The sequence below is a fragment of the Pteronotus mesoamericanus genome, unplaced genomic scaffold (genome assembly GCF_021234165.1).
Source record: "Pteronotus mesoamericanus isolate MK-2021 breed Mesoamerican mustached bat unplaced genomic scaffold, CSHL_Meso_final contig_78, whole genome shotgun sequence".
NCBI lineage: Eukaryota > Metazoa > Chordata > Mammalia > Chiroptera > Mormoopidae > Pteronotus > Pteronotus mesoamericanus.
Window position 1 is genome coordinate 8,238,654 of NW_026555258.1, and position 23,187 is coordinate 8,261,840.

Genomic DNA, 23,187 nt, shown 5'->3' on the forward strand with positions numbered 1-23,187 from the left:
GGGGAGACTCGGGTCAAGCTCTACGCCGCTGCGCAGACGCCTCTCATGGGCCGGACGTGACGTAGGAAGAGTTCCGGCTTCGGCCTCTGCCGCTGCCGCTGCCGCCGCTACTTCAGCCGCCGCCGCCGCCGTCGGGGCTTGTTATTTCTAAAATGGCGCCCCTAGACTTGGACAAGTATGTGGAGATAGCGCGGCTGTGCAAGTACCTTCCGGAGAACGACTTGAAGGTGAGCTCGGTCGGGGCGGGAGCGCTGCAGGCGGGGCTCGCCCCTTCCGGCAGTGGGGCGCCCGCCGGCCCGCCCTTCTGGACGCCGGACCCCCGCCAGCATCCCGTCCGGTCATGGTGGAGGGCCTGACGCGGTGCCAAGCGACCCGGTCCGCTTTGGCGTCGCGCGGAGAGCGAGGGGAGCGGGAGGAGCGAGAGTCCGCCGAAGGCTGTCCCGGTGCCGTAGCGGGTAACCCGGGGGATGTTGCGGCCTCTGCCCCAGGGTTACCCCTCTTGGCCTTCGGCTGCCTCAGGGCTCCGAGCCCTAACAGCTGTGCATAGCAGACCCATCTCCCCGAACCCCGGCCCCGGCCTCGGCCTTTCGGAGTCCGAACCGAGTCCCAGCGGGCCGTGCCCTCGGCGTGGGGTCATCCTCCAGAGGTGGTGACAGGAGCGCCGGGTGGCCGGCGTCTGACAGGAGATGCCGCGGCCCCGCGAACGCGGCCGCGGTGAGTTGAGATCCGCGAGGACGGGACTGAGCAGCCAGTGGGCTAGAGCCGCTGGGGCGAGATGGAAGAGGAGGGCTGTCCAGGCGTCTGTCTGTCCCTCCACTTCTCCCAATTGCTCCTCAGGAGTGTTGGTTTCCTGCTGCCCATTCAGATAGGAGTCCCGTTTTCGAGGGCGCTGTGGAGCCCATGTAAGTGGATGACTTAGGAGTCCCTCCGTAAATACAAATACTTTTCTGTCCTTTAAGTTGTTCCCCCATGATCGCTTCGTAAGTCAGGATGGCCTCTCCTTGGTTTCCTAAAGGAGGTGGGTTGTTTTTCGTTACTGCCGAATCCAAGTAACTGTGTGTGTGTGTGTGTGTGTGTGTGTGTGTGTGTGTGTGTGTGTATCTGTGTCTCTCGAAGGGAAGAATGTCAGCCTTTGACAAGTCTTTCTCTTTTTAACGCGTTTGTTAAGCCGGTGCTGAGGTGTCTAGCGGTGTTTCGCGGTAAGTGCTGCTGTTTGTTTTATTTGTCCAGTTAACTTTGATTTGCTGTGAGTAGACTGTCACTAGCTCGTGCATTTTTTTTGGGTATTCTTTAAGCTGTGGGTTTCAAGCAATTTATCTTTGTCCGTGAATTTTTTTCTCTTAAGGAAGATGTTACTGGGTTGTTTTTTTTTGTCTTTTGCTATCTCTTTTGATACAGGAAGTTGGTATTTAACGACGGTCAAATAGTATGCAAAATGTTGAAAGCTAGAGGAGCTGTTGTGAATGCAACTTGTTTTTACTTATAGGTGAATTATATGTGCTATGTGGTAGGGGAGTTATTCTTGTGCCTTTCCCCCTTCTTCGTGGTATAATTTAATTAACATGAGGACGAAGCCAATATTAGTGGAAATGTAGCTTTCATGTTCATCTGAGTCCTTTGTGGCTTCTTTCTGTGAGGTGCCTTTTTTTAGAAAAGAAAGATGTGGCCAACACTGGTACCCAGTTCATGGAAAACTAACCAGACATCTTTTGGTAGCATTATTAATCCTGTGGGTGAGGTGGGTTTTTGCATATCAGTGAACCATGGTGCAATTTTCTGTTCTTTAGTATATGTAAAGCTGTTCTAAGCTTTACGTTTTATAATTAGTAGAATGTTGCTTGTTATGAAAATGTATCTTGATACTAACTTGAAATTGCATGTTGAAATGAATAGGATATAATCGCTTAGATTTTCTTTAGATCTCCTAGTTCAATAAACATTAGATTTCCTTCCTACTTCAAGGAAATATAGTTATTAAACCATTTCATTTCCCCTTGTAGCACAATTGGACAGAATTTAGCGTGTATCTGTTTCTCTCTCTTTTTTAAAGATTTTATTTTTAGAGTGAGGAGTAGGGGGAGAGGGAGAGAAACATTGCCGTTGGAGAGAAACATCATTCAGTTGCCTCTCACACACCCTCAACTGGGGACTGGCCAGCACCCAGGCGTGTGTCCTGACCAGGAAGAGAACTGGTGACCTTTTCTTCGTCCCCAGTCCGACGCTCAGTCCACTGAGCCACATCAGCCAGGGCATGTATCTGTTTCTTAATAAACTTTTTAAAAATCTCCTGGGCAACTGCTGGGGAAAATTATGAATTTTTCTTTTAAGTGGAATTTTTTTTTGGTCTTGATACTGTTTTTATCACATTAATTTGCGTGTGATTTAATTTGCTCATCTCAGGCATATTTAAAGAAATTTAATTTTGTTTCTACTTCTTGGCATGAAGTGCAAACTAAAATTAGGCAGGCCAGGAAAGTATTCCAGGAGCACCTTTTCAGAGGCTTTAAAGTCAAAATAAAAGATTCTGTCAGAGGAAGAAAAGAAAGAAAGAAATCATTGGGGCCACTTAATGATCACTATGGAAAATATTTGATCTGGTAGAAAAGACAAATTCACTGTATTTTAAACTGACTAGAAGTTGGAGATACTAAATAAAGTAATAAATGCATAGGATGTTCTAGATCTAATTATGATTTCTCTATACCTAAATTGGAAGCAGTCATATCACTAGTACTGGGTCAAGTGTACATAACTGTTTTGAAGGAATGGGATGAAATGTAAAAGTGAATGGATGAAAACATAACCTTAAAGAAGAGGTCATTTGATTCACATCAACCATAAAGATTTCAACGCTGATCACAGAAGATACAGATTCCATATCTAGCTAAGTGGAAGAATAAATGATAAAAGACAGAGACTATTCAGATGTACCAAATAAATTTAAGTCTTGGGTTGGTCAAAAAGTTCATTTAGTTTTTACTGTACAATGGCTCTAGTAGTGCTTAGTTGTTTTTAACTTCATTTGAAACAATTTTGTTAGTTTGTATTGTGACAGCTGCTATATCAGCATCCATTTTTTAAGAAAAACATCAAAATTGGTGAATTTTTGTGCAGCCATTTTAATATTGAAGATGGAAGAAGATGTGCAACATTTTAGGTGTATTTTGCTTTATTATTTCAAGAATGGTAAAAATGCAACTGAAATGCAAAAAAAGATTTGTGTACCATATGGAGAAGGTGCTATGACTGATCAAATGTGTCAAAAGTGGTTTATGAACTTTCTTGGCACTATTGACGTTTTGGCCAAATAATTCTTTGCTGTGGGCTGTTTTATGCATTGGAAGATGTTTGGCAGCATCCCTGGCATCTACCCACTAGAAACCAATAGCAGGAGATAGTTGACATACTCAAAATATTCAAAGCAATAAAATTATTGGTGAAAATGAAAATGTCTCTTTTATTTAACGAAAAAAAAGTAACACACTTTTTGGCCAACCCAGTACTTAAGCGGGTGATGGGTTCTATAGCTTGGAGGTTATTGAATGATTTTTAAAGGAGACATTGAAACAAAGAAATTGCACATTGAGTTGGTGTTCACTTTTTTACTGAGGAACTGAAGACAGTTACCATGGTAGGGGTTGGGATAATACTAGTGTCTTTCTCAGAGATGCAACATGAAGAATTGTGTAATTTCTTAGTAACTGCTTTTATGGGTTAATAGTTGATGTAATCTTTTTAGAACTCAGTTTTATGTTTAGTCTGGGCCATCCCTGAGTTTTCCATATAAGACTACCTACTTTGCAAAGTTGCACCTCTGTATGAAATGCCTCCACAAAGTTTCAGGGAATTTTTTTCTCCAACATTTGAACAGCCTTTTGTACCTTTTTATTCAGCCTCTATCTCATTTTATAGATTATCATCATATATTGTAGTCTTTATCCTTCCATGCTTGTATCTGTCCATACATATTTGTCACTCACCTTATTGCCTATATTATTGATTATTCTGTTTACCAGAGGTGTTTGTTTTGCATGGTATCTATCTTCGGTAATGCAAAGAGAACTAAACACAGTAGAGGACTTAAGCACGCACCATGGCTTTATATAGGGCCAGAAGAGTGTATTTTCTGTACACTCTGTATTTACAAGACTCTTTCTCATAATGCCCTGCATTTTGTTTGTTCCTTTGGCCACAGAATTACATTCTCCTGTCTATTCTGAAAATAGACTGTAACGGTGCTGTCTAGTAGAAATAAAATGCTCAGAAATGTGAGTCTCAAAATACATTTTAAAAATAGTAAAAAAGAAACAGGTGAAATTAATTTTAGTAATTTTAACCTTATTTCAATGTGTAATATAAAGTTAGTAATGTAATAGTTTCCCTTTTTTGTACTAAGTCTATGAAATAAGGTGAGTATTTTACATTTATGACATATCCCAATTCAGACGAGTCACATTTAATGTACTCGGTAGCTACATGTCACTGTAGGTATTGGACGGGACAGTGCATACCTCTAAAAACTCCCCAATCCATTCCTAGAATTGCAGAGCAGAGAGTGAATCAGAGTTCATGTAGTTTTGTACCATTCTCACTTTACTGGGGGGGAATCCGAGCTTTGTAGAGTTTATGATCTGCCTGAGGATGTCCAACTAATCAGTGAATTAGGTTGGAAAGCCTCCTTGCAGAGCTCTTTCTCATACAATTAGTAGTATTTTTAGGATGGCAAATAGCTTGCTTTCCTAGGTGTGTTTTCCACTTCATCACTTTTTTTTTTACATTCCATTCTAAGCACATTGGACTATTGTCTTCTGACCACATGCCCTGTACTTCCCTGCATCTTTGCTTCTGTTCAGTCTATTTCCGTCATCTACTTGGTCCATATATAGCATGAACATAAATTATTTAATACTCAGTGAGTTGGTTACTGATATTTGCGTTGCTTTACAAACAGATAACTGAAGCACATACAGATTAAGTAACTTTCCAAACTCATACAGCTAGTAAATAAGTAGAGGAGCTGGGATTCAAACCTAGGCAAGTCTGGCTCCAGGGTCCTTGTCCTTAACTACCACTGATGCTTCCTCTATGCAATATTGTCCATGCCTCTTTGGAGCTTTAGCTCCGACGCTTAGATTAGGATTTACATAGCTACTTACAGTTTTCTGAGCACCTTTATGTCCATTCTATTATTTACACAGTCCTTGTGATAGACAGAGTAGATGAACTGGTGAGGTTTAAGTGATTTTTGCCACAGTGATTCAGCAGAGTACACACCTGGATTTATTTGTTATTAAAAACTCCCATTTTTTCCTATACTAACCTTTGCTCTATAGCATTTTTTATTCTATACATACTACTTTTTTTTTTTGGCTTTACACTTTTAATTTTTTTATTGTTATATTACAGTTGTCCCAACTTCTTTTCCCCTTTTGCCCCTCTCTGCCCAGCCCACCCCTCTTGCCCACAGTCAGTCTTTTCTCTGTTGTCCATGTCCATGAGTCATTCATACATGCTCTTTGACTAGTCCCTCCCCCTTCCTTCCACCATTCCCTGCTCCTGCCTCCCCTCCTACAGCTATCAGTCTGTTTCATGTTTCCATGTCTTTGGTTCTCTTTTTCTCATTAGTTTATTTTGTTCATTAGATTCCAGTGATAAGTGAGGTCATATGGTATTTATCTTTCGCCACCTGGCTTATTTCACTTAGCATAATAGTCTCCAGTTCTATCCATGCTGTTGCAAAAAGTAGGAGTTCTTTCTTTCTTCTGCATAGTATTCCATTGTATAAATGTACCACTGTTTTAATCCACTCATCTACTTACGGGCAGTTGGTCTGTTACCAACACTTAGCTACCATAAATAGCGCTGCTATGAAAGTAGGGGTGCATAAGTTCTTTTGAATTGGTGTTTCTGGATCCTTAGGGTATTCCTAGCAGTGGAATTGCTGGGTCATAAGGCAGTTCCAGTTTAATTTTTTTGAGGAAATCGCATACTGTTTTCACAATGGCTGCACCAGTCTGCATTCCCACCAATAATGCATGAGGGTTCCCTTTTCTCCACATCCTCACCAGCACTTGTTGTTTGTTGATTTGTTAATGATGGCCATTCTGACAGGTGTGAGCAGATATCTTATTGTCCATGCATACCACTTAGAGTATGTATTCTGTCTTGTACGATAGCAGATGTGCCTGTCTCTACTGTTAGACTATAAGCTTCTTGAGGACCAGGGTCATATCTTGTTTATTGTATTCTCCACAGTCTTAGAACACTGCCTTGTATGTGATAGGCAATTAGTTAAGATTTGTTGAATCAAACTGTATACCACTTTAGGACAAACATTTCTTTAAATGTTTCCTGTTTCAAGTACTGTTCCTTGTGGCGCAAGAGGTAGAGTCCCATGCTTCTCTCTGTTTTTGAGGGGCTCTCAGTGTAGTAAGGGAGATGGAGAAGTAAACGAATGATCATTGCATGGTGTGCTAAAATAGAGGACTGTCCAGAATACTGGGAAACAGGAACAGCATCTCTGAAGCCAGAGATGATTTCACAAAGGAGGAGCAAATGAGAGGATGAGCATAGTTTGTTCAGGTAAACAAAACGGGAAGGAAAGAACATGTAAATACCATGTGCCACGGTATAGCTTAATCTGAAATCTGGTTGATTTGGGGAATTTGAGGCAGTAGTTATGCTTTGAAGTGGTGCTGGGAAGACAGGCAGAGAACAAATCATGGAAGATAATGCTGATAAACTTTTTATCTTTTAGGTTGTGTGAAGATAAACACTTCAAAATTTTTATATTTTAGGAGAAAACACCATACTTTTACTTTTTTGATATTGTTTAAAATATGGCTAACTAAAAAACAAAAGTAGATTCAAAGAAATGTATTACAGGAGTACACTGTTGTAGGTGGTAGGAGTGACAGTGGTATCTGAATAGAGTTTGGGAAACACTGCCATAAACAGAAGAATGCCTTTGAGAGATTTTTACGGAAGTGACACTAGGTTTTGGAACTATTATGGCAACAGTTGTGGACCATGGGTTGGAATGAGATGCAAATTTCATAGAAGCAATAGACTAGGTGACATGAGAACTTGAAGTAACAAGTGATTCTGATGTTTAAAAGGAAGTGAAGAAGGTATAATAGGACCTGTTGACAGAGTAGGTCTAGGTAATCGGGGAGAGGGAAGAGTTCAGTGTAATCTTGTAGTTTCTGGCATGAATTATTTAGTAAGTACTGTAACTAGATTAAGGAATGAAAGGGAGTTTGGTTTGGGTCACACTGAATTTGAAAGGTATAGTTCAGAAGACTTGGATACACATGTTGGTTAGTTAACAAGTATTTCTTAATTGCCATATGTACTCTGGGCGTTGTTCTAGTAGTAGTAAACTCAGGAGAAAGGTCTAGACCAGTGGTTCTCAACTGGGGCTGATTTTGCACTGGAGGACATTTGGCAATATCTGGAGACATTTTTGTTTGTCACAGCTGGGGGTGCGGGTTGCTGTAGGTATCTAGTGGATGTAGAAGCCAGAGATACTGCTTAACATCCTATAATGCACTGGACAGAAGTCCCTGACAACAAAAAATTAATCAGTAGTAGTGCTGTGGTTGAGAATTTAAAACCCAGTGTATTTGAGGGACAAGAGGGAACAGGAAGACAGGAGCAGATAATAGAATGGAACCATGAATAAGTTTCTTAAGGAAAGGGTAGGCAAGGCGAATAGGGTCTCCTAAGAATGGGGGCCATGAACACCTAATTATTCAAGGATTAGGAATTAATTGGGTACCATGGGAAGAGATAGGTATAGTTTGCCCTAAATTTGGGATAAGATTAAGAATCTTGCCTTAGTGCCTTTTTGAAACAGTGAGAGTAATCACACTTCCTACAAACCAAGCAGCGGAACAAAACCATGAAGGGCTTTGGAGGAGCTTCTCCTATGGCAAGGCGGTCCTGAGGCCACTCTACATAGTAGTTTGACATATGCAGAGTTTATGCTGAGATTTCATAGACTTTTTATTTTTGTGTTTGCTTGATAGGAATTTGTAAACTACTGCTTAACAGAGAGATGAGAAGCAATGATTTTGGCTTAGAGACTTAACTCTAAACCCTCAGTTGGGACGCGGAAGTGGCAGTGGCAGGAGGCAGCTGTTACTTTACTCAAGTTAGTATGCCTGGCCTCAGGTTAAAGATGCTGCCTGAGTAGTTTACATGTGTTCTCTAGACACTCTCTGGCCTTTGAGATTGGTAGGGTTTCAGAGTGATTTTTTTATAGTGTACTGTTATTTTCAGATCAATACAGGGGTTATGGGCCAATCTCCTTGCAGTTCAGGAAGAATGATGGGCTAGGAGAGCCAATCCATATGTGGGTGCACATTCTGGAACATTCAAATATGGGAACCATGGAGGATCCCTCAGGAAATCTGTGCTGTAATTAGTTTCAGAATGTGAATTAAATGATAACTCTCTTGGTTCCAAAAGGATATAGAGTGGTTTTCAAAGGTGCACTCAATATGGCAAGATAAACTATATTCAGAATAAGTGAGACAAAGAGAAAATAAAGGTAGGAAACAAAGATGGAACCAACAGTAAAAGTAAGAATATACTTTCATATATAACATAAAAGCTGTGATGATCATCTTTTTTGAGATTAGGCCCTACTTCTTTGAGATTAGGCTCTAAGCTTTCTAGGAGCCACTGAAAGAAGGGAACTGATCAGTTAAAAAGTTCAGAGTCACTGTGGCCTGGTAGTTCAGTTGGTTAGAGTATTGTCCTGATATGCCAAGGTTGCAGGTTCTATCTCTGATCAGGGCATGTGCAAGAATCAGCCAATGAATGCATAAACAAGTGGAACAACAAACTGACGTTTCTCTTTCTCTCTCTCCTTTCCCTCCCTTCCCTTTCCTCTCTGTCTAAAAGCAAAGAGACATTTCTCTCCTGAGTCCTCCTTGAAGGCAACTGTTTAATCACAGTATCCTGTATACCTTGTTCATAGCCTACACAGTGCAAGCCATATGGAGGACTATCTCCTACAGTGTCCCTTACTACAGGTTGATAGCATGACATTAAAGTGCAATTGGGGAAAAAGCAATTGGGAAAGGAGGACAGTATGATGCAGGGTGAGGACAGGCCTCTTTAAAGGACAGCCTCACTTTAATTCAGGGTGGAGTTTATAGTGGGTCTGTTTGGGTAACATTTTAATAACTGATCTTTAAAGGGGTGTAATCAGTGGAGCCCTCAAATATATAAGTAACCAACACTTCCCTGAGAATGGGCAAATATTAATAGAAAGGTCAACACTGTAGGAAATAGAGAACTTTTCTCTCCCAAAGATGCATTGTGGAAAGAGTGGTAGATGAGCTTCTTTGGCGGCTTTTGTCAGAGGATGTGTTGGAGGAAATATTTAAATTGTATTCATGATATGTACTCTGACCTTTACTGATGGAAGGTAGGACTCTTCTTAAAAGATGTGAAATCTGAAAGGAAGTGTGGATGGGACAAGTGTCTGACGACATGCAGACCTCATATTAACAAAGAGAAAACTCCTCCCATTCTTGAACAAATTACAGCAAAGCACTTCTACAAATACCTTTGGTGGAATTCTCTTTGAATAGGTTCGTTGAGTGTATCTGGAAAATTATTTCAAGTATTATTTGAATAAGGCATTATACCTAAGAAAGGTGGGTAAGGTCCTGAGATAGTTACTCTAAAACATCACTATATTGCCCTGGCTAGGTGGCTCAGTTGGTTGGAGCGTCATCCTGTACACCAAAAGGTTTCAGATTCCATCCATGGTCAGGGCACCTACCTAGGTTGTGAGTTTGAGCCTTGGTCGGGAGGCAACCAGTTGGTGTTTCTCTTTCACATTGATGTTTGTCTTCAATGAAAGCATGTCCTTGGGTGAGGATAACAGAAAAAAAATCACTGTATTTTATTTAAAAAATTGTCCAGTAGCAGAAAAAATTTTTAAAGTATTAATTGCTGCTTTATGAAGCTAACTTAAAAGAGCAGTGCTCTTCTGGCAAAATGAGGAAAAAGAAGGTGATAATGAAAGACTATTAAAAAAATACAGGCCAGGCATGGCATATTTGTTCTTTGGAACTAACCTTAAGATACATGGAAGTGAGTTAAGGTTTTAAAAAAGTGCAAGTAGTAGGTTATAAACTTTGGGAGCTAATTACTATAAACATAATCCCAGAATCATCAAAGGACAGTTTCCTTTCCTATCAAACAATGTTAAGTATTGGTTCTTGTCTTTTTGTTATATGATCCTTAGTTTTAATATTGTAGTAAGAGTTTGCATTTTATCTTTTTTTTCTTACAGCGGCTATGTGACTATGTTTGTGATCTCCTCTTAGAAGAGTCAAATGTTCAGCCAGTATCAACACCAGTAACAGTGTGTGGAGACATACACGGACAGGTAAAATTTTATGAGCAGATTTTTAGCTTTGTACTGTCCATAGTCCATGTGTGTTTCTACTTGTGCTGCAAAAAACAAACAAGCAAGCAAAAAACAACAGTTGGTGGTGGTTGGCTAAGTTACCTCAGTCTGTATGACACAATTCCTCGTTACTGTTCCAGCAAATAAAAGCAGTGGTCAAATTATTAATGGAGTTTGTTGAAATTATACCTGCAAGGTGAATAGAATGCAGCACTGTTGTTCCATGGAAAGGGGGAGATAGAAAACACAAATGTGCACTGCTTGTAGTTATTATGATTAATAGATGCTTTTGTTTTAGGCACTGATTTTCTATTCATTCTATTCTTTTCTGTCATACTTTGTTGAAAATTTATCATTTCTTTAGTGGGACTGATAATAGCAAAGGCTCAGAAAGAAAACTGTTGGTACATGATTTCATAGCAATTCACTTCTAGAATGGGACTAGAGAGATTTATTTCATTTATTTTTTTATCTGCTGGTTTTTGTTTATTTGTTTTTTAAGAGTTTCAAGGCAGGATGAGCATGCCTCATCTTTAGGCTCTTACTGTCAGTGTTTGGCCTAGTGTGTTTCTAAAGTTTTTTTTAAATAAGGGAATCAAACGTGAACTGACCACTTCTAGTCGGCTGTATGCATGAAAGGGAGTTGCGGCTACAGGACATGTATACATTGTGAACAATATAGTGTTTATGAATATTAACAGGAATTACTATCTTACATGCAGTTTTCCTGCCTTACATATGACTGCCTAAAAGAGCAGAAATGTGACTAAATTGGTTGTGGTTGGGGGCTGCTCGAGTAAAGTCCTATTTTGACTACTTAGAGGACTCTTTTTGGCTTTTCAATCTGTTCTCTGAATGGCTGAGATTATAAGACCTCTGACAGCTGCATGTTCTCAGCTTCTAAATAGAGACCCCATTATGTCATCTGTGATCTGTTAGTAGATTTTAGGAGTGGATTTCTTAAAATTTCCATGTAACTTCTCTCCAAAAGATAATAAACATTTGAATTTTGCTAACATAAAGTTCCTTAACACATTCCTAAAAGCTGGAATAAAAGCAAGCAGTGTTTTCCTCTACTTCTATTAAAATTGAAGGGGTATCAAGAACTTTTCAATATATGAATTGCAGTCATGTTCAAAGTTCAGGGAGTTAGAGACAACTTCAAACTATAAAAATTAATTAAAATTATAAAATTGTACTTACATATTATATATACCTTCAGCCAATGTACAGTTCTTGCTAACATTTATTTTATGTTTTGAGGTTAACAAAATGCTTTTTCCCATGTTCCATGTAAAATTTTTTCAGGAGTCCTATAAGATTGGATCATTTTATAGAGAAGGAAACTGAGACTGAAAGGTTGAAATTAACCCAAACTCTCAGAGCTCTTAAGGGACAGAGCAGAGATTTGAAACTCATTTGGGTGCCCAGTAGCCTATGTTAATTTAAGACTACCATCGAACTGTGAACATTGTTTCTCTTGTACCTGACCCTTTAAAACAATTGCTAATCAAAAGCAAGGGACTTGAGGAGCTTCTATCTGTAAACTAAATGTAAGATATGTCCTTTGGGACTTGTACAGTTGTCTTTCACTTGGGCAGCTCTGGAATTGCAGGATTGGGTTATGAGTATAAATAAACATGTTGGCAAGCATATACAGCTGTCCCTTGGTATCCTCAGGAGGTTGGCTTCAGGACCGCCCACTAAAATCCTGTGATGCTCTAATCCCTTATATAAAATGGCATAGTATTTGCTTATAACCTCTGCATGTCCCCATATACTTTAAATCTAGATTACTTATAATACCTAATACAATGTAAATGCTATACAAATAGTTGTTTAAAGAATAATAACAAGAAAGAAAAACTCTGTACATGTTCAGTGTAGACATAATCATTGTACGTCTAGCTACATGGTACATGTCAGCAGAAACATAGCATCCCCTCCCCGCCCCCGTTCCTGAATATTTTCAATTTGCTGTTGGTTGAATAGGGATGAGTCTGCAGTACAGAATCCAGGATCTGCAGATAAACATGGCCTACTGTAGTGCTGACAGGCAATGAAGCAGTGTAATCGAGTGAGGAGATGGTAGACTTCAATGTCAGACAGAGCTTTGTTTAAATCCTGACTTAGCTACACACTAGCTGATTCAGAAACCACTTCAGCTAGCTCATAAGTTCTTTAAGTATGGCCTGTGGATCCTTGAGGGTCTCTAAGGTGTTACAGAATCAGTTGAGGGTAAAACTGCTGGTACCTCAAAACGAAATCCAGAGAGTAGCACCAGACTATGCTAGTTGCTGCTGTCTTCTGTACAAACATGCATGCACAGTGAAATAAAATACCGCTATTACATAAGCTTGTCCTTGATGAAGCAGTGATATTTAATTGTAACTCTCAACCCTGAGTAGATAATGCTTTTTGTTATTGTTCAATTACAGTTGTCCCCATTTTTCTCCTATTACTCTCTCTGCCCTACCTACCCCCCACCATCCACATTCAATCACTGTGTCCCCTCCCCCACGACTGTTGTATTTGTCCATGGATCCTTTATACATTTTCCTTGACTCGACCCTTCCCCTTCTTCCCCCGCTAAAGTCCCCCCCCCTCGCCCCCATCACTGTCATTTTGTTTTTTATTTCCAAGTCTCTAGTTCTATTTTGCTAGCCTGTTTGTTTTGTGAATTAGGTTGAGTAGATACTTCTTTTGAATGTAATGAACTAGGAAGTCTGCATAGGCACATCTGCTGCATGCTGAAGAAGGATGGCTTGCTCAAGGAAAAGTGCTGTGTAGTTCTTTGCATTAGGAGCTGAGTAGCCTCTTTTTTTTATGGAGTGCTATTTTTACTTGAGAAGAGGAATGACTAACTGGGTATTTGGCAGCCATTTTTTCAAAAGTGAAGGAAGTGGTTAGCCAGTCACTTTAGGGAACACAATTGATCGGTTTTGTTGCCAATGCCAGAATTTGAGTTTTCAAATGAAAAATTGGAATTTTGGAAGATTTGAGTCCACTACCATAAAGATAACAGCTTCTGATATTTAAAGACTTTTTTGATGAGGCGAGTGGTAATAATAACATATTAACAAATACAGCTTTTGATGATGTGTAATGAATTGTTATTTCCACTTGCCAAGTGCTAAGTATGTTATCCAATCAAAGTGTTACACCAATCTATTCGAGTATGGTAAGACCACTCTTCAAGTTTTGATATGTTAAAAAAAAATATGCACTGTTATCTCTAAAGGTGATTAAAATACTTCCTCCTTTTGTAACACATACCTGTGTGAAAGCTGGGTTTTCTTCATATGCTTAAATCACCCTAACCCAACAGATTGAATGCAGAAACAGGGAATGGGAGTGTCCAGCTCTGTTGTATTTAGCAAGGCATAAAAGAGATTTGCAAAAATGTAAAACAAGGCCACTTTTCTCATTAAATTTGTTTTGGGAAACAGTTTATTTTTCATTAAAATATGTATATGATACTATTTAATGAGTTACTGGGCTTTTAAATGAAATTTTTAAAATTACCTGTTTTAATTTGTAATATGGTATAGACTGATTGATATAACCTACACAGACAAAAGCTTTTTGGCAACCTCTAATTTTTAAGATGATGAATGGGCTCTGAAACCAAAAAGTTTAAAAACTATTGAGCTAGCCAACTGTTTCCTTGCCTTTAATGATGGAAAAAAATCCGTTTCTCAAGATTGGTTTTGTTTTAAAATGAAAACATTTACAGAGTGTCTGTGGTATGAAAAACACATAATAGATGGTAGAAATTATTTGTGAAATGATGAGGTGGGCTTCTAGTAATGTAGGACAGGGTTAATTATCTGCACATGTTCTCAGTAAATGTTTATTATATTAAATAATTTTGGAAAAAAACTTCCAATATGGAGTAGGAACTATGAATCCCAGAAGCAAAATTTTTTGTTGTCTATTAAACGTACACAAGGTACATGGAAACTTATAAAGCTTTTATTCAAGAGTATATTTCTATAAACATCAGTAGAAAGTTTAAATTCACTTACTCTTCTATGAGATTTTTAATCTACCACGCTTTATGAAAGCAGCTGTTTTGTAAAACTTTTTAATGTTCTTTTCCTGACTTTGTGTGTATACATACTCAGTTTTTACATAATAAAATTGTGTAGTTATAGTATAGGTATAGTTTTGTGTTCCATTCTGTTCCCTAATCATTTTTCCATTTTGCTACATACTTTCCATTATAATTGTTATTCATGACCACATTAGGTTGTAGTCCTTGAGCTGGTAGATCATACTTTATTAAAATATTTCCTACTGTTAATCATGAAACTTTTTTCTTTTGTTATTCTGAATGCTGTTGTAACACATTTTTTATATTTTTACACAGATGAGGTTTTTTGCCTTTAGGATATAGTCAGAGAAGTGGAATTAGTAGGCCAGAGTTATACACACACGTACATGTATCTATACAGTGAGAGTGTGTATGTATACGAAGTCTGTCCAGAAGGTATCAGCCTTGTAATATGAAAAACAGAAACATTTATTGAAGAAGATACAAGAAACACTGTACATTGAGGACAATTTGTACACAGGACAGTTATGCCTCAGTCCCCTTCAAAGTAGGTACGTTGCGACCTCACACAGTTCTTCCAAACGCCATCAGCCGCCCTGTCGTATTTTCCTGAATCTCATCAATGACCTGAAATCTCTTCCCTTTCAAAGGTGATTTTAGTTTTGGGAAAAGTCAGAAGTCGCAGGGCGCCAAATCTGGGCTGTAGCGGGGCTGAGTCACCTGCACGATTTGATGTTTTGCCAAAAAACTATGCACCAGACGTGATGCATCAGCAGGTGTATTGTCATGATGAAGCTGCCAATCACCAGCTGCCCATAGCTGCAGCCTTCTGAATCATCCGAATAGTTTCCGTGGAAGAATGTTCAAGCTTAATGCAAAATGTGATGCAGATTTGTTGCTCTAGTCAGTCATTTTCAATGCCATGGCCACATAGTACACATGCTCACTCAGTGGCGTCCACCACCCCCACTGACTAGTACAGTGAAGTCATCATTGTTCACGCATGTGAATTCCAGTCCACACGCCTTGAACATTGTTGCACAAACTGTTCTCGTTGTATTAACGATGGCTGGACTTTTTCTGGACAGACCTCATATATATAAATGTATAGATATTTCTTTTTTACTGCTCATACTGTGTGTGTTTGTGTAAAATAATGTAAAAACATGATATGCCTGCACACATCATATTCCTTTCAAATGGAGGGACTCTACATAGTAGTAATGGACAGTAAATATTTTGAAAACATAACATAGTCTACCACTTGATTGAGATTAAATATTTGTGTCATTTATTTGCTAATTTTAAGAAGATTGAAGAATTATATTTTAAATTTTCTAAAGTTTAAGCAAGTAATAACCCTTTAGATTTTTGAAAGTGTTATAAAGGGGAATACTTTATTTCAGTAGTTAACATTTAAATTTCAGTTTTATTCACTGTTATTAAGATTGCTATACCGTTTTGAGTATTAGAAATTTAAATAATAATTTTATTTTCAAGTGTAAAAGATGTGTAGGGAATTATAGTTGGTACAGTTTAGTCAGTTCCTTTCATCTTAAACCTTTTTTTCAGAAAAACTGAAGTTTTCTTTAAGAATTAGATTAGGGTAATCTAGTTGACTGACATTACCAAATGTGCAATTAGTCATTTACCAATTTTCAGTCAAATAGAATATCTTGAAATATACAGTTCTGTTTTTACTGGTTATTGAGAAGATGCTTTGAGAAGACGCTTATTGAGTTTTTACTGGTTATATCTGTGGACCCGAGGAGACACATTTCCAACAGTAGAGTGCAGCAAGGCAGGTCGATCTGTTCTTCATGGCATAAAGCGTCGTGTAAGTTTAAGTTCTTTGAAAGAAATTTTTACCAACTTATCTCCTTTTATCTCATTGAAATAGATGCTGAATATGTATGTGTCTGGATGGTTAGGTTAGCTTATTGACAAGTTAGGTGACTGAGAAGTTAAATGGTTTCACATCCTCAAGTGATGGGTGAGGAGATGTACGAAAGAAATTTGAGAGGGACGCCTAAAACACTAATGATCTAGAAATGGCTTTATGGTAACTGTGAGCTTTATTTTAATGCCTTTTTTTGGCTTCGGAGCTGTGTCCTTGGCAGTTTTGTTTATACTTTTTTAAATTAATGTAAATATTTGAAGTCCTCTTAACCACTTCTTCACACATTTGCTCTCAGTTTTATTATTTTACTCCTTCTTAGGAATTTGTAATCAACATATATTGCCTTTCTTTTATAGTTTTATGACCTTTGTGAACTATTCCGAACTGGAGGTCAGGTTCCTGACACAAACTACATATTTATGGTATGTAAACACCAGTGATATCAAGTATTTATTTAAAAAGGAAAAAAAATCTGTCCTATTACATGTAAATTACAAAGTAATTTTTGCCATGTGATAATGACTATTTACATATCTGAAAAGGTGATTCTATACTTTCCTACATTTTTCCCTGTCCTCTAGTTGAGAATAAATGCTTTAGTAAACTGCTATATACATAGGACTGGGTTGTAGCCCTCAATAATGGTTGGGCAGAAGAATATCTCAGAAATGCTGGTTGAAGTCATACATTTTTACTCTTTATTTTACAAGACGTTTTTGAGCATTCATTTTTATCTCTTACTAATCCAGTGATTGATGAGTATACACACATACACACTTGCTATTAAGAATCATATTTACTTGGTTTTCTTTCAGAATGTAATGTTACTGTTTTACTTTTTCTGAATCTTGTCATGTTTCTTTCCTCTGAAAGTTTTGGCATAACTTTCCTATTATTTTTTTTAGCTGTTTTCTTAATGGTCTAATATTGGCCTAGGTAAAATGTTAATGGGCATGTTATGATAGACCATTGTTAAATACAAAGCTGAACATGGAACAATGTTAAAATTATGGAATTTGCTATTACCAAAAAAACCCCAAAAAAACCCCAAAAAACCCAACAAACCCTATTTTCTTCAAGTTGGCAGCTCCTCTGATATAGTTCAAATTATTTTTGAAATTTATTTAAAACTTTGAATTTACATGGTTTTTTTTTTGAAACATCTGTTAATGTAGGTAATAATTGGAAAAACGGTGTTTTTTCCAGGGAAAATCATGGAGAGAATTGTACTGCAGGTATCTGTAGGCCTCTTAAATCGTCGACTAGCACAAACACTTAGTAAAAACAGCCTATTTACTTCCATTTGAATATTTGTTAAAACTCAATTTCCAAATAATTCAATGTATAACTACACATTTTTGTTATTTTGGGCTGTGTCTCTGAGTTTGTGTAGTTTGGTATAATTTTTTAAAAATATCGTTGCTATTATATTGTTTATAACTGTAAACTTTTACTTTACAGGGTGATTTTGTAGACAGAGGTTACTATAGTTTGGAGACCTTCACTTACCTTCTTGCACTAAAGGCTAAATGGCCTGATCGTATTACGCTTTTGCGAGGAAATCATGAGAGTAGACAGATAACACAAGTGTATGGATTTTATGGTAAGACCTTCTGTTTTTGTGATTCTGCATATTGTTTTACTTTCCTCTTTGGGGGGAAAAAGCCATACAAGTCATATGTGTGGTTTATAGGAAAATGAGAAAATACACATAATCTTTTTCCACTTTCTCACTTTCAACTTCCTCTCTTCCCTCAGTCAATGGAAAATCTTGGGAGAGAAAAACCATTCTGAACTTTTTGGTCTACATCTTTTTATTGGGTTGGCCAAAAAGTCTGTTACGTTTTTTTCTGTAAAATAAAAGACACATTTTTCATTATCACCAATAACTTTATTGATTTGGATGTTTTGAGTATGTCAGCTATCTCCCGCTATTGGTTTCTAGTGGATAGAGCCCAGGAGTGCAGCTAAACATCTTCCAATGCATAAGGCGGTCCCAAAGCAAAGAATTATTTGGCCAGAATGTCAAAGGTACCAATAAAGTTCACAATCCACTTTTGACACATTCGATCAGTCACAGTACTTTTTTAATACGCTGCACAAATCTTTTTGTTTCAGTTGTGTTTTTACCTTTCTTTAAATAATAAAGCATAATACATCACAAATGTTATAGATCTTCCATCTTTAATATTAAAATGGCTGCACAAAATTTCACCAATTTTGGTAAGTTTTTTTAATGCACATTGATGTGACAGCTGTTACAGTCTAACAAAATTGTTTCAAATGAAGTTAAAGACAACTAAGCACTACTAGAGCCATGGTATGGAAGAAACTGAATGAACTTTATGGTCAACCCAATAGATCAGTGCCTCAAAGTATAGTCTTCAGTTTACCTCATTGGTATCGTCTGGGGTACTTGTTAAAAATGTAGATTACTGGGCCTTCTTGCAGATTTTTTGTGGTGGGACCCTTGAATCTACTGAAGGTGAATGTTCTGCACATTCAAGTTTGAGAATCTGTTCTATATATATGTACATATTTGTGTGTGTGTGTTGTATACATGTGTGCATGTACACACTACTCTAAAATGGGATCACGCTGGCTTTTTTTCATTTACTATTGACTTGCCTTTTTACTTCATTAATGTATTTTTATAGCAGGATTGTTTTATACTGTATGGACATCCTATAGTGGTATTAAGCAATCCCTTTAACATCGGATGTTGGAGTTATTTTTAAGTTGCTGTTATATGCATAGCTGAATGAATATCCTTTTACATATATGAGGTCTGCAGGGAAAAGTCCAGCCATCGTTAATACAACGAGAACAGTTTGTGCAACAATGTTCAAGGCGTGTGGACTGGAATTCACATGCGTGAACAATGATGACTTCACTGTACTAGTCAGTGGGGGTGGTGGACGCCACTGAGTGAGCATGTGTACTATGTGGCCATGGCATTGAAAATGACTGACTAGAGCAACAAATCTGCATCACATTTTGCATTAAGCTTGAACATTCTTCCACGGAAACTATTCGGATGATTCAGAAGGCTGCAGCTATGGGCAGCTGGTGATTGGCAGCTTCATCATGACAATACACCTGCTGATGCATCACGTCTGGTGCATAGTTTTTTGGCAAAACATCAAATCGTGCAGGTGACTCAGCCCCGCTACAGCCCAGATTTGGCGCCCTGCGACTTCTGACTTTTCCCAAAACTAAAATCACCTTTGAAAGGGAAGAGATTTCAGGTCATTGATGAGATTCAGGAAAATACGACAGGGCGGCTGATGGCGTTTGGAAGAACTGTGTGAGGTCGCAACGTACCTACTTTGAAGGGGACTGAGGCATAACTGTCCTGTGTACAAATTGTCCTCAATGTACAGTGTTTCTTGTATCTTCTTCAATAAATGTTTCTGTTTTTCATATTACAAGGCTGATACCTTCTAGACAGAGCCTCTCGTGTGTGTGTGTGTGTGTGTGTGTGTGTATGTGTGTACACAAATATATGTTCATATATATGATATCCCAAGGATCTATGAATATGTTTTCACATATGTATGTATAAAATGATATATATAAAAAAAAATCTGTGTACTTGTTCCAAGAGAATCCCACGACCTCAGAGATTGGAAACAGAATTCAGCCATTAAAATAAAATAGCTGCTTTTATAACAATTCTGTATGGTTGAAGGTTTTTAATAAACAAGGTTAAGAAATTCTTTGAATAAGAATTGTTGAGATTATTAATAATGAATTTTACTTGACCACAATTAAGACAGATATTGAAAGATTTGAAAATAATTTTATAGCCCTTTAGTTTTAGATTTTATATTTTGAATATTCTGCTTATATTCTGTCATCATAAAGATAAGCTGAACTCTCTTATTCTCTTACCTAGCTAAGCTGAATTTCTTTCGTCCTAGTATTTAACATATTCTTTATTTTTATCAGCAGACTCAGAACTACATTATTGAGATCTCTCCTGTTTCTTTTATAGATGAGTGCCAAACCAAATATGGAAATGCTAATGCCTGGAGATACTGTACCAAAGTTTTTGACATGCTGACAGTAGCAGCTGTAAGTTTATTTAAATCTTTTTAAAGCCTCAAGTATTTTCTTGCCAGTAGCACTTTGCATATTTTTATCTAATTGCCATTTTAGTTCTATTGATACTATTAGGATTCATTCATGAATTTGGATGTGACTGAGTTTATTATTGTATGTTCGACTTTTGTTATCTTTTTTCGTTAGCTAATAGATGAGCAGATTTTGTGTGTTCATGGTGGTTTATCTCCTGATATCAAAACACTGGATCAAATTCGAACCATTGAACGGAATCAAGAAATTCCTCATAAAGGAGCATTTTGTGATCTGGTTTGGTCAGATCCTGAAGATGTGGATACTTGGGCTATCAGTCCCCGAGGAGCAGGTTGGCTTTTTGGCGCAAAGGTCACAAATGAGGTAAAGCCAACATTTTTGGAAAAGTGATTGGTTGCTGATGACTGTTTAAAGAGCTATGGTGGCAGTAAACAATCTTCTTGTCCAGTTTATTTAAACTCTGGTAGTTATGGATATCAAATTTCTCATGTAGTTTATCATATGTATATTTCCTTAATGGTTAGATGAGATAATGAAATGTAAGCACCTCTTTCAGCACCTACTTGGTACTATGTGTAAAGTAAGTGTTTCTTTTCTTTCAAATATTGTAATTAAGCAATGAGATGAAGCAAGGGCAAAATAGGCAACTTTAAAAATATGTATTTTAGTATTTATATTTTTAATTGTGATACAATTAATGTGTTATATTAGTTTGAGGTGTACAACATAATGACTTGATATATGGATATATTTTGAATAAGCAACTTTTTGAGGTTCAACTGCACACACATGCGCACACATGCACACACACACGAGCTATATTGGGAAGTAATCTAGCATGGAATGAGAGAGAGCTATATTCAAAATAACTTGCCACTTACCTTGTCTGAATCTCTGTTCCCTTAAATGTCAAGAGGATAATAAACCTCTGGCAGAATTCCTGCAAGAACCATATTAAACCCTCAGTAAATGATAGATATGGTAGCAATATATTTATTATTAAACCATAAAAACTTTTGTTTCATATCTGATAATACTTGTAGAATGCTTTTCTTCCAGGAACTTCTAATTATGTGACTGTATGATTCCTATAACTCCTTGACAGATTCAGGCCAAAGTAACTATAGCCCATAACTTATTGAAATTATTGGGATTAACTATAGAATGGATTTTATAATCATGAGAACTGTATTTAGTAACAGGGTTTATACTTTATTTGTTTAGTTTCTTATATATTTAGGTTGATTTTTTAAAGAACAGTATGCTGGATACTTAACAAAACCTTTCTAACTTGCAGTTTGTTCATATCAACAACTTAAAACTCATCTGCAGAGCACACCAACTAGTGCACGAAGGCTATAAGTTTATGTTTGATGAGAAGCTGGTAACAGTATGGTCTGCTCCTAATTACTGCTATCGTTGTGGAAATATTGCTTCAATCATGGTCTTCAAAGATGTAAATACAAGAGAACCAAAGTTATTCCGGGCAGTTCCAGATTCAGAACGTGTTATTCCTCCCAGAACAACGACGCCGTATTTCCTTTGAGGCCTTAGCCCATCCTGCTGACCGGTCACATTTTTCTGCCCTCTTCTTATCCCGACTTTTGTGTATTACCCTCTATAATATACTTTTTATTGAGCACTTTGCTGCTGAAATGCTGCCTCTTGCCTTTTTTTTTTTAATTTTAAATTATCTAAATTTATTGTTTGTTATGGTGTCTATAGCAATGTTTTCCTATCAGTTTTCTCCCCATCCCATCCCCACCTTGGACTCATCTGAGAAGACTTGAGAAATATCTTAATACTCATACTGCTGCATGTAGCTCTTGCTTATTTACTGGTCTGGGGGAAACAAGATGTGTTTCCTTTTTATAAAAAGCCAATTGACAGAAAAGACTACACTGAAATACTCCTCCTTTTGTATCATTCAGCCTTTTGTTTTAGTTTGGTAAGTTTTAAGAAATTTCAGCAGCAAAGTTGTTATTCAGTGGGCACGATGGACTGCAAATGCCTAGAGTTATGTATACTTGTCCCAGCTGTAAACTTCATTGTCCTTTGTTGGATGATATTTTAAATGGATAAAAAATAAATTGGTCTAAAGGGCTGCCCTCCTTGTTGTGTTTTTAAATTTCAGTTAAAAACTGCTACAGTTTATGACTTTGTACATTAAGATAATTGTATTGATCTTTTTTCAGATTCCTTGTATTTTTTAATAAAGTAATCTTAAATAAAATCCAGATAGGTTAAAGTGTTAGAAATTTTAAACAGCTTACATTGTTAGCTTAAAGTTATTCTTTTTTTTTTTCTCTTAGAGTTCTTGACCCTTTGGTTATTGAGTTTAAAACTTCAACTGAAATTCAGTACTATTTATTTAAGAAAAAAAAATCACTAAACTGTGCCTAAAAACATAACTGCCATATTAATGTTTTGGTTTATATCCTCTATAGTAATAGAAAAACATTTAATACTTGTAATACTAATGTGTTCATTTGATACCAGTTGAGTAGAATGTGATCAATCCAGTTTACAATCTATCATGAGTATCATTAAGTAAAATCTATGTACTTTTCAATAGGAATCATTCTCTTGCTGTAACACTTGACCTTAACTTTTAGAAAGTGTTCATTTTTTAACTGCAACTGGAAAGGTTGAAAAGCCAGGACTCTTGTATTTGTGAACTGTAATCTGAAGCAGGTTTTA

At 37.3% G+C, this 23,187-nt stretch overlaps 1 protein-coding gene across 1 annotated transcript; it reads left to right on the forward strand.

Annotated features, from left to right (window-relative positions):
- The first annotated feature begins 85 nt into the window (after positions 1-85).
- PPP6C (protein phosphatase 6 catalytic subunit) lies at positions 86-22,717 on the forward strand. Its single transcript, XM_054584389.1, has 7 exons — positions 86-227; positions 10,316-10,411; positions 16,746-16,811; positions 17,851-17,992; positions 20,387-20,466; positions 20,641-20,850; positions 21,785-22,717. Exons 1-7 carry the CDS (start codon positions 153-155, stop codon positions 22,031-22,033), a joined length of 918 nt encoding a protein of 305 aa, XP_054440364.1. The 5' UTR covers positions 86-152; the 3' UTR covers positions 22,034-22,717.
- The last annotated feature ends 470 nt before the right edge of the window (positions 22,718-23,187 follow it).